The 12,122-nt window shown below is 46.3% G+C and overlaps 1 protein-coding gene across 4 annotated transcripts in view; it reads right to left on the reverse strand.

Annotated features, from left to right (window-relative positions):
* EVI5 (ecotropic viral integration site 5) overlaps positions 1-12,122 on the reverse strand; it is a 1,102,294-nt gene that overhangs the window by 777,945 nt on the left and 312,227 nt on the right. For 2 of the 4 annotated variants that reach the window (XM_085602191.1, XM_085602189.1), the window contains exon 1: positions 6,306-6,348. The exons of the other annotated variants lie outside the window; for them this stretch is intronic. In XM_085602191.1, coding sequence (XP_085458317.1) covers positions 6,306-6,319 — 14 coding nt within the window. In that variant the 5' untranslated portion in view covers positions 6,320-6,348. Of the gene's footprint in view, positions 1-6,305; positions 6,349-12,122 lie in introns of those variants that run through there. 4 annotated transcript variants of the gene reach the window in all.

The following is a 12,122-nucleotide window of genomic DNA, read 5'->3' on the forward strand; positions in this document are numbered from 1 at the left end:
TGCTGGCCTGTTTGATACGGTATATTAAGATGACGCTGTCGACCGTGTCAAATGCTGCCGAGAGATCTAAAAGTACCAAGGCCTGAGGGGTGCCTCCATCGGCTTTTTCTCATAGGGCATCCAGTACAGCTAGGATCACTGTCTCCATAGAGTGAGCAGGGCGAATTCCAGCCTGGTGAGGGTCTAAGTATTCAGATTGTTCGATAAAGTTGGATAGGCACTTTGACATATGGGCTTCTAGAACCTTGGCCAAGTAGGGGAGCAGGGAGATGGGCCTATAGTTGGATAAATTCTTGGGGTCAGATCCCAGTTTCTTAAGGAGAGGGACCACAACTGCGTCCTTGAAGGCTTTGGGGACCCTGCCCTGCGAGAGTGATTTGTTCAAGAAGGTCATGGTTGAGTGAGGTAGGACAGAGAAGGTGTCTTTTAGGATATGAGGTGGACAGCAGTCCATGGGGGAGCCAGATTTTACCCTGGACAGCAAGTCCTGGAAGTAATGTACTTCGATGAGGGGGAAGCTATCTATGGTGAGAGGATTGTTATCGGGGGGGTCTCCCTGGGGCTGGAGATGGGAATGCTGGCTTTAATGCTAGAAATGTTTTCCAAGAAGTAGTTATTTAGGGAGTCATACAGTTCTTGAGTAGGTGTGGGTTTAGGCAGAATTCTCTCGGCATTGGATAGTTCGCCAACTATAGCAAAAATGTCCTTCGATCTATTGTTGGAGTTTACGATTCTTGCAGAGAAGTGGGCGGCCTTGGCTGACATAATGGTTTTTTTTTGTGGGCATTCAGGTAGTGAGGTTTCCCTTCAGGGGTGTAGGTGAGTCTCCATTTCCTTGCTTTTTGGCGGACAGCCAATTTTTGAGCTCTTAGCTCAGTAGAGAACCATTTCTGAGCATCGAAACAGCGAGCTTGTTTGAGTTTTTTAAGCGGGCGTGTTTATCGCTGGTCGCTAGTAGCCAGGCTGAGATGTTAGTTTCAAAGAGATCCACATCGGGATCAAAGGCAGGGGTTTTCCCCTAAAAACAAAAAACAGATAACTCATCACAAAGCTCCTGAGAAGGTAAAATACCAGTGCTGAACGTTGGAGGTGCTAGAAACAAGGCGATGAGCTCTGGAATAGAACCAAATGTGGTTTGTGGGAGTCCTAAGAAAACTGGATATTTTTTCCCACTCTGGTCGTGCTTGGTGATATGATATTTGAAGGGTATATCATTCTGTGTATTTGCGTTTCTTTCATATTTAAACCTCTAATTAAAAAATATTTAAAGTTAAAAAAATAAAATGAAAAAAATAACAGGAAGATATGCTTAGTGGCAAGTACTGTCTCCTTGCCATTGAGCTCTCTGGGCTTGCATTCTCTTCAGTAAGGCATAGATTCATCTTTAGCCCTGCACCCATGCAGCATGTGGGAACAAAGAATAAAGCAATACATAGTCCATTCTTTTTCATCCAGGATCTATAGTTTGTAGTACTCAACGGCAACCTCAAGAAAGGAAGAAGTATGCAATTGTTTAGTACACAGAGACGTGGTTTGAACAGACCTAGCAGCTTCATGAGTCACTTTTATAACTGACAAACATCGGTCCCTTTCCCCCCATCCTGTCTCTCTTCTCCGTTCTCAAGATGAGACAACAAGAATGATTTTATACATTATCTGTGCCCTGTGAAGGACGACTCTTACACTGGGTTTTTGAGTGGAATCTGAGGCAGACTACGGATACAAAATAACTGATAGAGGCCAGGAATAGCTTTGCCCCTATCCCCCGAATAGCTCTTGTGTGTTTGCAGGAATACAGTTGGCATGTTCCCATGTCAAGACTACGTCTGAGATACCCCAGGCACTCAGGTCTATGACATCTGATGTCCTAAAGCCCACAAATTGTGGAGGCAACATAACTTGAAGTAAAAACGACAGAGAAAACAACTGTCAGTCACAGAATAAAATGGCATTGACATCCCATAGTGCCTTTTATGGATCCATGGCATGAATTCTACATGGACTGGAAGTCATAAACACCACTGTAACCAGTGAAGTGAAATTGCAGCGAAAGAAGTCCTGGATCCAGTTCAGCGCCTAAAAAAAGTTCACATAATACATGAAAAGGTATCTATTAGGAAGATGAAACGAAGTGGACCAGTACCGATCTGAGTGCAAGAGATCAATTCTGGGACCCAGTCAAATATTCAGAAACAATCACACAATAAAGTCCAGTTAACATCAGTGTGCACAGTCATTTAGAAATAGGGCAGCTGACTGTGCCTACACTTGATATCCTAAAAACACACACTTGATGGACGGAATGCTGAACAAATCAAAACATTCACCCCCAGTCAAGAGATCTGGGTTAAATCAATCATTCTTTTGATCATCATGCCACCCCAGTTTAGACCTGGCCACATGCAAATCAGCCTTGACCCTGTGCCTCATGGAAACAGTCCAGCCCGAACTGCCAAGCCAAGTCCTCCCTGGACCGGAAACAAGCATTCTAGGACCGGTTTCGGGCTTTCAGCCCTCATCAGCCAGGATAGCTTGATTCCAGTGGCACAGGGAGCCTGGGACCCACGTCTGGGCATACCCGGCGCACTTAGGCAAGAAAGCAAAAGAAACACAATTGATGAACGGAATGCTTAACAAATCAAAACATTCACCCCCAGTCAAGATATCTGGGTTAAATCCATCATTCTTTTGCTCACCATGCTTGGTGAGCAAAAAAAACCATGGATTTAGGCCCAGATCTCTGTACTGGGGTGAATGTATGACATTGTTCTGCATTCTGTCCATCTACTGTTGTTTTTGCATTTGTCACCCTGAGTGGGACGGGTATGCCCAGACGTGGGTCCCGTGCTCTCCATGCCACTGGAATCAAGCTACCCTGGCTGAAGAGGGGTGAAACCCCGAAACCGGTCCTAGGATGCATGTTTCCAGTCCAGGGAGGACCGGACTTGGCGCGACTGATTTGCATATGGCTGGGTTCAAACTGGAATGGCACGGTGAGCAAAAAAACGATGGATTTAGGCCCAGATCTCTATACTTGAGTGAATGTAGGACAGTGTTCTGCATTCTGTCCATCTACTGTTTTTACACTTGATATCCTGGCATGACAATGTAGTTTAATAGTGCACCCAGAGGTACGATTGAAAAAGCCATTCAAAGGTAGACTGGAGCACAAACAACATGACTTAAAGATCCTCAGAACTTAATTAGCAGGAGAGAACAGACCGGATTTCAGAACAAGCGATAATCAAAGAGAACATCATGCATCTGACTCTTCAGGGATATCAAAAATCTTGAGCATACACAATTTAAAGATGTTACACTAATTTTCCAATAATGATTCAGTGGGGATAATTATTATGGGGGGCGGGGGGGGGCACAAAAGTCAAAAGGTTAAGAATCACTGGTCTACATTATTGTTTTAAACCATCGTCTTGTACGGTATATGTTTGCTAAAATTAAACATATTTTAATAGGGAACAGGAACTCTTCTACTCACTGCACAGTGTTACTAGACCGAAAGCATTACACTTTTAGTTGCAGCCCTTGCCACCTTGCCCCCAGTATTTATGCAGGCCAACCATGCCTTAGATTTCCTTTATCCTTGCTTAGGGGGAGCCCTGGCAGTTTTTTCTATAGCACCTGGCAATCACAGTGCAGCTCTTACATCATTATGAAGCATGAGCAAGAAGGCTATGCGTGTGCTTGCTGCTGTGCCATACCTCTACAGGCTCTGCCAACATGCAAATACACACTGGTATGGTACATTGGGCTAGTGCCACCACTTAATAGGCTTCCTTTTGCCCCAACAGGCCTGTGCTTGCCTCTAACCTTTGGACATGGTCAGGGTGGATTATTAATACAAGTGAAGAACAGGGGGGTCAGAGATCCTACTGCAGACACGTGAAGTGAGTGACTGCACCCACCTGCAGGGGTATATCTGGGGCGTCCATGGGATCCCCTAACACCCCTCAAGAGGGGTGCCTTCAGGGAGCGAACTGATAGTGCGCCACTTTTTTGTGGTGCACTGTCAGTGCACCTCCTGAGGGCATGTTTGTGTCTACACCTGTTTCGGTATATGGCGCGCACGCGCAGATTCAAAGTGATTCCTTCATTTGCAAGGGGAAACGCCACCATGCAAATGAGATAACACCTTCTCACAATAGTGCTAGCGCAACATGTGTGCCAAAGCTATCAGTATTACGGAGGAGGGAGCACAAGCATCTTTGGTCCCTTCTGTAATAAAGTGCCCCGGGGGCGCACAAAGCAGGCGCACACGTCTGTTGCGCCCTCGGGCCACAATCTGTAATACGGCCCCTGGTGTCTCTTGGGATGCATACAGTATGCGTACAATGCTTCTGAAGGAAGCCGGAGACCTGTACCATCGCATTTTATACATGATGCTGATTATTATATTTACTATCTTGTGCACCACTGAAAGCCAGCATAATTCTTATTTCTTTAAGCTCAGGTTAACCATCATCAAAATTCCTGCTTGCAGCTTGCCAATCAGGTTATGGGCAGATCTGGAATAGATATTAGTGCAATGCACTATGAACTGAAATGATTAAGGACATAAAGAGTTCCTCCTGTGACTGGACTGTAGGCGTGGTAAGACTTTGGGCAACTATGTACATTGACAAACATTTTACAACTGTATTTATTGGGAAATAAAAATTAAATCATATTTTTTTTTTTTTAATTAGGCTCTTTGCTTTGCTACTAAGCTAGGAAAGCTCCTAGAGAAGAATCGATTGAAATAAAGGTGATTATCATTCATCCAACAGCATATGGTACAAGAGTTTAAGTATTTGCGTTTGGCTTCCTATCCAATCACACAATAGATTTGTGTCATCCACATACATTTAGAACTGCAAGTGATGTGAAGGTGGGAGTGCGTATAAGGGCGATGACATAGCGTCATAGGGGCACTATCTTCTTTTGGAATTTCAATAATACAACTCACGGCAGCGAATGGACACATTTTAGTGCTCACCATCTGGTAGTTAGAATATTCTAGTATAAAGAGTAATTGGCTACAGAGCAGTCAAGGAGGGCTGAAGCTGTCTGGCAGTCTGCATCCAGGGTGGACACAAGATCCTGTTTGATATTGGTGGGTGAGGGGTGGTATTCCCTGCCTTAGTGGGATCCTGACTGACGGTCGAGCAATAAACTGTGTTACTTTACCAAATCTCGAAGTTGTCACTTGACTTTCGTTGGGGATTCATGACTGCAAGAAATTAAGTATTTGGTGTTCAGTGGTTCAACTTTTGTTATAAAATGCTTCAGTTGCTTTGAGGAAGGTAGAATAGACCGCCACAAGAATACATGCGCTCATAACCTGCATGGCTGCATTTTGTTTTGAGGAAAAATGATGCACAGGGGTTGCTAAGCAATTTTGTGCTTGGCAGAGCACAAAATCGGTAGCACCTCCATGACTGCGGGAGAGGTTATTTTAACATTGACTGAGTCAAGAAACTTTTTTTCTTTAATGCTACTTCAAATTTTAGCTACAGGAATCGATTTACACAAATGTTGGAGTTAAAAGCTTGAATTGTTAGGGGAGGAAAGTGGCAGGGCATTTTTTTTTTTAAAAACAAAACATTGGAGAATTTTACATTACTTTCTACTTTTAGGAATTACCACCCGAAGCAATAATGACAAATCCATTCCCTCTAGTGCCGAGTTTTGAATATTTCGTCATAACCGTTAACAACCACACCTTAACACCTCCCAACAGGTTACCCAATTCCTTGTTGAGTACGCCCATAACTGCAAGGGACCTATGACACACAGTCTCACGAAATGCCATTACTGAATTCTGCATCAGACACTGGATTCAACTATCGGCGTAATCCTGTGAAAATGTTTGTTGGGAGTGCTTCTAGAGTCCTTCAACAATGACATTTACACAGTTAGGAGGAACAAACAATCACAGAAACGGTTAATTTATTACATCTAACAAAAGTCCTAAGTTTTTAAATAAACTTCGAAAAAATCCTCTTCCGTGACTGTATTTCCAGGTCAACTTCCAGACTGAAATCGGCTGTGGTGGTGAGCTTACAGATTCTAGAATAGGAACGGGGTGGGGGGGTGGGGGGGGGGGGGGTCTAGGATGAGCGCCGGTTACTATTAGAAAGCTGCACAAACCATAGTTTAGGAAAACTAACGAGTACATCTGTTTGGACCCGGCATTTCAGGGCCAAGCCACGTCGTTAATAGCACAACTGGCATTATCATTTGCAATTATAACAAAACTATGTACATTTCCTAAGTAGCAAAGGCGACAGAGCTGCAATGCAACTTACCGTGTATGGCTCATAATGTCCAGTCTACTGACCGAGAAGGCAAGTCCACGTAAAGTTTACTTTGTCTCCCGTCACACGGACAATGATTTACTCGATCCAAACTGATCTCCTGATAACGTAATCTGGACTGAACCACTGCTAACCCATTCACAGGGAAGGAAAAGGCTGTTGAACTTTACGGTGTTTTTCTAATGCTTTGAGCAAGACTTCTGCAATGGCATCTTGCAACGGTACCGGCTTAAACTCATGTTTTTTTAAATTTTGTTTTAGAATAATAAATGAGCAAGAAAATCCAGCAAAATATGAGCAACAAACAAGCATCTACGTAGTCGTGTAGAAGGGCTGCTGCTCTGCACTAAAAACCACCGAGCTCGTTTTCCTTTCAGTAACATAGACCGTGAAATAGTTCACTTCAGAAACACAGCACAGTGTCGTTCTTGGAAGACGAGAGAATGAAAACACCATAAAGAGCACGCAGGCGCACGTACTCTTATTCGGGCAGATTCAGGAAACAGAATGATAATAGTTGCAGGCCATGGGCCCAACATCCCTCCTTGCCCCCCCCCCCCCTCTCCTGCGGCCACGGACGCCTTTTGTCCGTAATTCCGGGCCCTGCAGGGAACAGAGGTTTTCCCTGCCAGAGGCCTCAACTCCCTGATGGGGGGCCTAACACTCCTCCTCGCAGCCCCTCCCGCCCATTGTCATTCTGTCTGTGGCTGATTATCACAAAGAGAATGTCAAAGGCCAGTTTGAGCTGTGCGCCACAAGCATGAGTGGTTAGGTCTGGACACCAAGACCTCCTTTTAACACTGTGTAGCCTGAGAGCAAGGGGTCTTCTGAATGAAGTTCTGGGGTGAGTCGATGCATTATCCTCCCAAGTCAAAAACTGAGGTTGCAGCATAGCCCAGATTTCAGATCCCACTAACAGGTACACAGACTCGTGTCAATAACATATCTATCTGCCAGTATGCACCCTTTCATGTCTGGCAGGACGTCCCGACCCTGTGTTTCACTGCCTCATATCCCCCTGTACCCTACTCCCCGCGCTCACTGCCTTATATACCTCTGTACCCCACACCTCGCGCTCACTGCCACAACATATCCCCCTGTACCCCACACATCGTGCTCACTGCCACAACATATCCCTCTGTGCCCCGCACCCCGTGCTCACTGCCTTATATCCCTCTGTACCCCACACCTCGCGCTCACTGCCACAACATATCACTCTGTACCCCACACCTCGTGCTCAATGCCACAGCATAAACCTCTGTGCCCCGCACCTCGCGCTCACTGCCACATATCCCTCTGTATTCCACTCCTCACACTCACTGCCTGATCGCTCACTTTACTCTGCCATCATCTTCTACGTGTTCTCTCCCCTTCCACTCGTTCTACCTCTGTTCACCCCTTACTTCTTTTAGTATCTTAGTACCTTTAGTATCTTACTCCTTTCTCAATACCTCTACTTCTTTTCTTCTTCAGTAACATCTCTCCGACACATTTCTGCACTTCCTTTATATCAACGCACCCCTCTACCTCACCTGTCTACTTCATTCTTTATTATTTCCTCTTCCCAGTACTTAATTTGTGCCGGTGCTTTCCGGTGCTTAGCACCGGCACTTATTTATCAGGGCCGGGTCTACACCACGCGTCCCTCTGCATCATATGGCATTGTGGCGTAATATATAATATTATCTCACTGACTCACGCAGACAGTGTTGTTTGTCTCCAGAGTCCCAGTGAAGAGTGTTGCGGCTGTGAGAGCCAATAAAAAACAGATTCACACATGATTACCGTCCAGACTGTCAAACGATAATTTATGCAATATCCATATAGTTGTCCGACCTTGATGCGCATTGCGAATTTGCTTTAGGCAGCAGCCGTGGCCCTTAGTTCAGTGTTGCCGGTGGGCAGTACACTGAGTGGGCTAGCTTTGGTTCTGCGGGGTTCATAAAGGCAGGCCAGTGCCCTCGCCGCCCACCATCACAGTAACCGTAAGTAGCAGCCATTGCTAACCCAACAGTGCTTTTTTTTTCTTGAGAGTGGTGGGGTGACGGTCATCCTGGTAGCTCCGGCTCAACATCGATGTTACCTGCATCATTGAAATCTCACTGAAACATAAAAAGCCAGCATTTTAGGTATTTTCAAATCTTTTGCTTTCAGGGCCTCGGAGTCGGGTGTTATTGACTGTAGTAATGCGCAAAAAACCCTTCATATGTTGTGACACATCGATCTTTTAATGCATTGTCTCTGTGGTGCGCAGCGCACGCACAAACAAAAGAACGGCCCTCTTCAGCGTTTACTACACCTACAGTTTTCTTCCTTAGGCAGTCACGATAGGCTTGGAGACCTAGGTAACAATTAAGTTGAAGGCCCTGCCCGGACCCCTGCCCTTCCAGCCTTCTGTGCTAGTCATGGCCCGGGCGGGCATTGTGCTTGCAGTTGCACACGGCCGGCGGAGGCATGATTCATTGCTCGGGGCAGGGCGCAGGCCTTCTTCCCTTGAACTCGTCACTTGCCGGTGGTTCACTTCACAGTTCACTTCATACGTTTACTATTATCAAGTGAACTGCTTCGGCTGAAATATGCCTGCTTTGCTGGTCGGTCTTCATACTGCTGCCTTATGGTCCATTCTGGCAGCTTTTATGTCACTGTGCTTCTGGCTGTGGGTTTGTGTTTCTGCTGACTTATGATTTGCTATTTTGGTGACTGGTCATTCCCTCGGCTGCGGCCCTGCTTCTCTGGGTACACTGGCTGTGCCATTTCTCTTTTGGGTTTCTAGTGCCTGTTGGAAGTAGAATCGGAGTTATGGGGTTACCAGTAAGAAAATGAAGCGTTCATGCTGCGCCTTTCAAGTGCCCACAGAGAGAAGAGAGGAAACACATTTATAGTGAAAGAGACAGTCAATCACAACATAAAAATATGGTTATGTGATTTGATGACATATGCCGCAGTAAAGAGAAACTGTATGAACATATATATATGAAGAATGTTTAAAGATGTTACAGATTCAGGTAGGATAAGAGAAATAACTATGTGATGTCTTGGAAAAGGTGACGGTCTGCCCAGTACACAAACTACAACCCGGTCAGATATGGTGGTGTTTTGTCACTGCTGGGACACCTCTTTAAAGGGTGATAATTGTTTTGGACACTGTTAGACCTGTCAGCCCTTTGGGTGGTCCCTCCTCATCATTATTTATTTTGTCCCACTTTTGCCTCAAACCCTGTTTGAATTTTTCCTTTTTGGGAACCACCAGACTTTTTCGTGTTGCTACAGATTCAGGGAGCCATTTTAGCTACCCCTGAAACTTCTGTCTGAGGGCCTGGAGCACAAAATGGTGGCCACCTGTGACATCACCAGCATCCACTGGAACCTACCAGCACCTTCCAGAACATTCCAGGAGATTCCAGAACTCTGTGACAGTTGGAGACCGTTTAGAATGTTGGGAGGATAAGAGAGGCAGTTGGCAGTTGGAGCTGGCAGTTGGCACCTGACTGGTGAAGAGAGAGGAGCACAACAGTGAAGGAGGAAGGAGTGAAGCAGCAGGGGTGGAAACTTGTGCCTGGAGTGGGGTCCATAAACCCACCCTTGATACTTGTCCCTACTGATGGATCCCAGCCTATAGCCCTGTGTGGGAAGAAGACAGAAGAAACTTATCCTAAGGACCTGGACAGCAGGAACAGGCCTTAGAACCAAGAAAGCAGCAAGATCCTGACCTGGAAACTGGTTTCCCTGGAGTCCGGCGTCGAGTAGCCTGAGACCTGGAGCCCGAGGTGGAGAAGCGGCGCTGACTGAAGTAGCCGACGTCGTACCCGGAGCCGCCTGAGGTCGTGAGAGGGCGCCGACGGAGGTCGTGAGGAATACCAGAGGTCGAGGAGGGAGTGAACCGAGGTCGAGCGAGCGGCGTCATCGGAGGAGTGAAGTCCGCCCTCCGGAGTCGTCGGAGACCGAGGTAAAGGAGCACCGGAGGTCGGGAGTGAGGATCGCACTCCGGAGTCGCCCGGAACCTGTGTGGAGGAGCACCGGAGGTCGGGGGTGAGGATCGCACCCCGGAGTCGCCGGAAGTCGACATCGAGGCCAGGCCGGCCGACGTCATCGGAGCCGAGAGCGCCATCGGACCGGAGCCGCCCGAAGTCGACATCGTGAAGAGACTGCCCGACGCCGTCGAATCGGAGGTCGAGATCGAACCGAGGCCACCGACATCGGACCGGAACCGCCTGCCGGCGTCGTCAAAGAACTGACATTGTGCCGAGGCCGCCGAGACCGAACCGGAACCGCCTCACGGCGTCGACACGACTCCAGCGGCGTCGGAACATCAGAAAAAGGGCAGTAAGTGGAGTAGAGGGCGCCTAAGGCCCTGTGGAGACCTGAGAGACTGCTCTAAGGGGCTAGGGAGGTGCTGAAACCAACCTGACTGTGCAAGGGGTGAACTGGGACTAACCTAGAGAGGTTGTGTGGAGAGAGAAAGCCAGGGCACTGGTATTCCCCCCTTTTGATCTACCTCAGCTTAGGCCTCAGCCTTGTCCCAGCCAGGGAGTAGCCCCCCTCAAGCCTTCCACAACCCTACAAGCTGTGCCTGGGCCCTATCAGCCCTTAAGAATTGAAGTGTCATCTGATTATATGAGGGTTGCGGTATACTTTTAATTATTTATTGGGGATACTGTATTTATTGAGTTTTTACCTATTTATTGCTGCACTATATTTATAGGTCCACAGGACTTGTTGGTGTACAATATTTATTGGTACAGTATTTATTGCCTCAAAGTATTTAATTGTCTGTATATATTGCACTTGTATTTATGCCCTGTTATTTATGATCACCCCTATTTATTTCATCAAACAGCCAGTATTTATTTGACCTGCCCTATTTAAATTTGTATATTGTGATTGTCTTATTTATTTTTCCAATCAGCAACTAAGAGAAAAAGATAAAGAAAGAATATTTTCATAATTTTTACGGTGTAGAGTCGTTTTTGGAACGGATGCACGCATGGTTATTGTATGGGTATATTGTATGCTTAGCACGGCGCCTGTTTCCTGACCACTCGAGCCAAGCTACCACAGTGTGTCCGGAAGACCACCACCACCCCTTCTAGTGTGGGAGTGGTTTTCCAACAGACACGCTGCAAAAATCTATTCTATTGTGAATGTCCATAAGTTTGTTCAATCAGTTAAATGCTTGCTGCCACCACACATATGTGTAAGGCATGCTGGGAAGGGAACAAGTGTGAATTCTAATATAGCTGAACTAACGCCTTCATTCTCTAAAGAAAAAATAAAGCGACTTTTACATTAGTGGAAAATATTAATTATATTGCACCAAAATGGAAAAGATAAGAAGCAAACAGAATAGAAAAATCATTTTAGTATTCAGTCTGTGTGCGCACTTTCTGTTTAGTACTTCCCCAAATGTTTCTTCTTTAAACTCCCGTTTGCTTTCACTTCCAGCCTCCTAGTCCAGGCCAATGGTATTGTACTTGCACACGGTGCCCGGCGCCGGAGGCATGATTGCTCAGGGCAGGCCATAGACTCGTCACTTGGTGGTTCACTTCACAGTTCACTTCATATGTATGAAGTGAACTGTGAAGTGAACCCCCGAGTAAGGAGTCCGAGGCCAGGCCTGCCCTGAGCAACCATGCCTCCGCCGCCGGGCACCGTGTGCAAATACAATGTCCTTAATGGCATTGATTTTTTGGTTTGTTTATGTTGAGGATTCAATTATGATGTAGCACTGCATGGTCGAAATTCTTAATATAAAAATGCAGGATGCAGTTAGTCTGGGACCTGGGTCATTCGCATGCATTCAGCTGTTCT

This window comes from Triturus cristatus, chromosome 4_2 (genome assembly GCF_964204655.1).
Source record: "Triturus cristatus chromosome 4_2, aTriCri1.1, whole genome shotgun sequence".
NCBI lineage: Eukaryota > Metazoa > Chordata > Amphibia > Caudata > Salamandridae > Triturus > Triturus cristatus.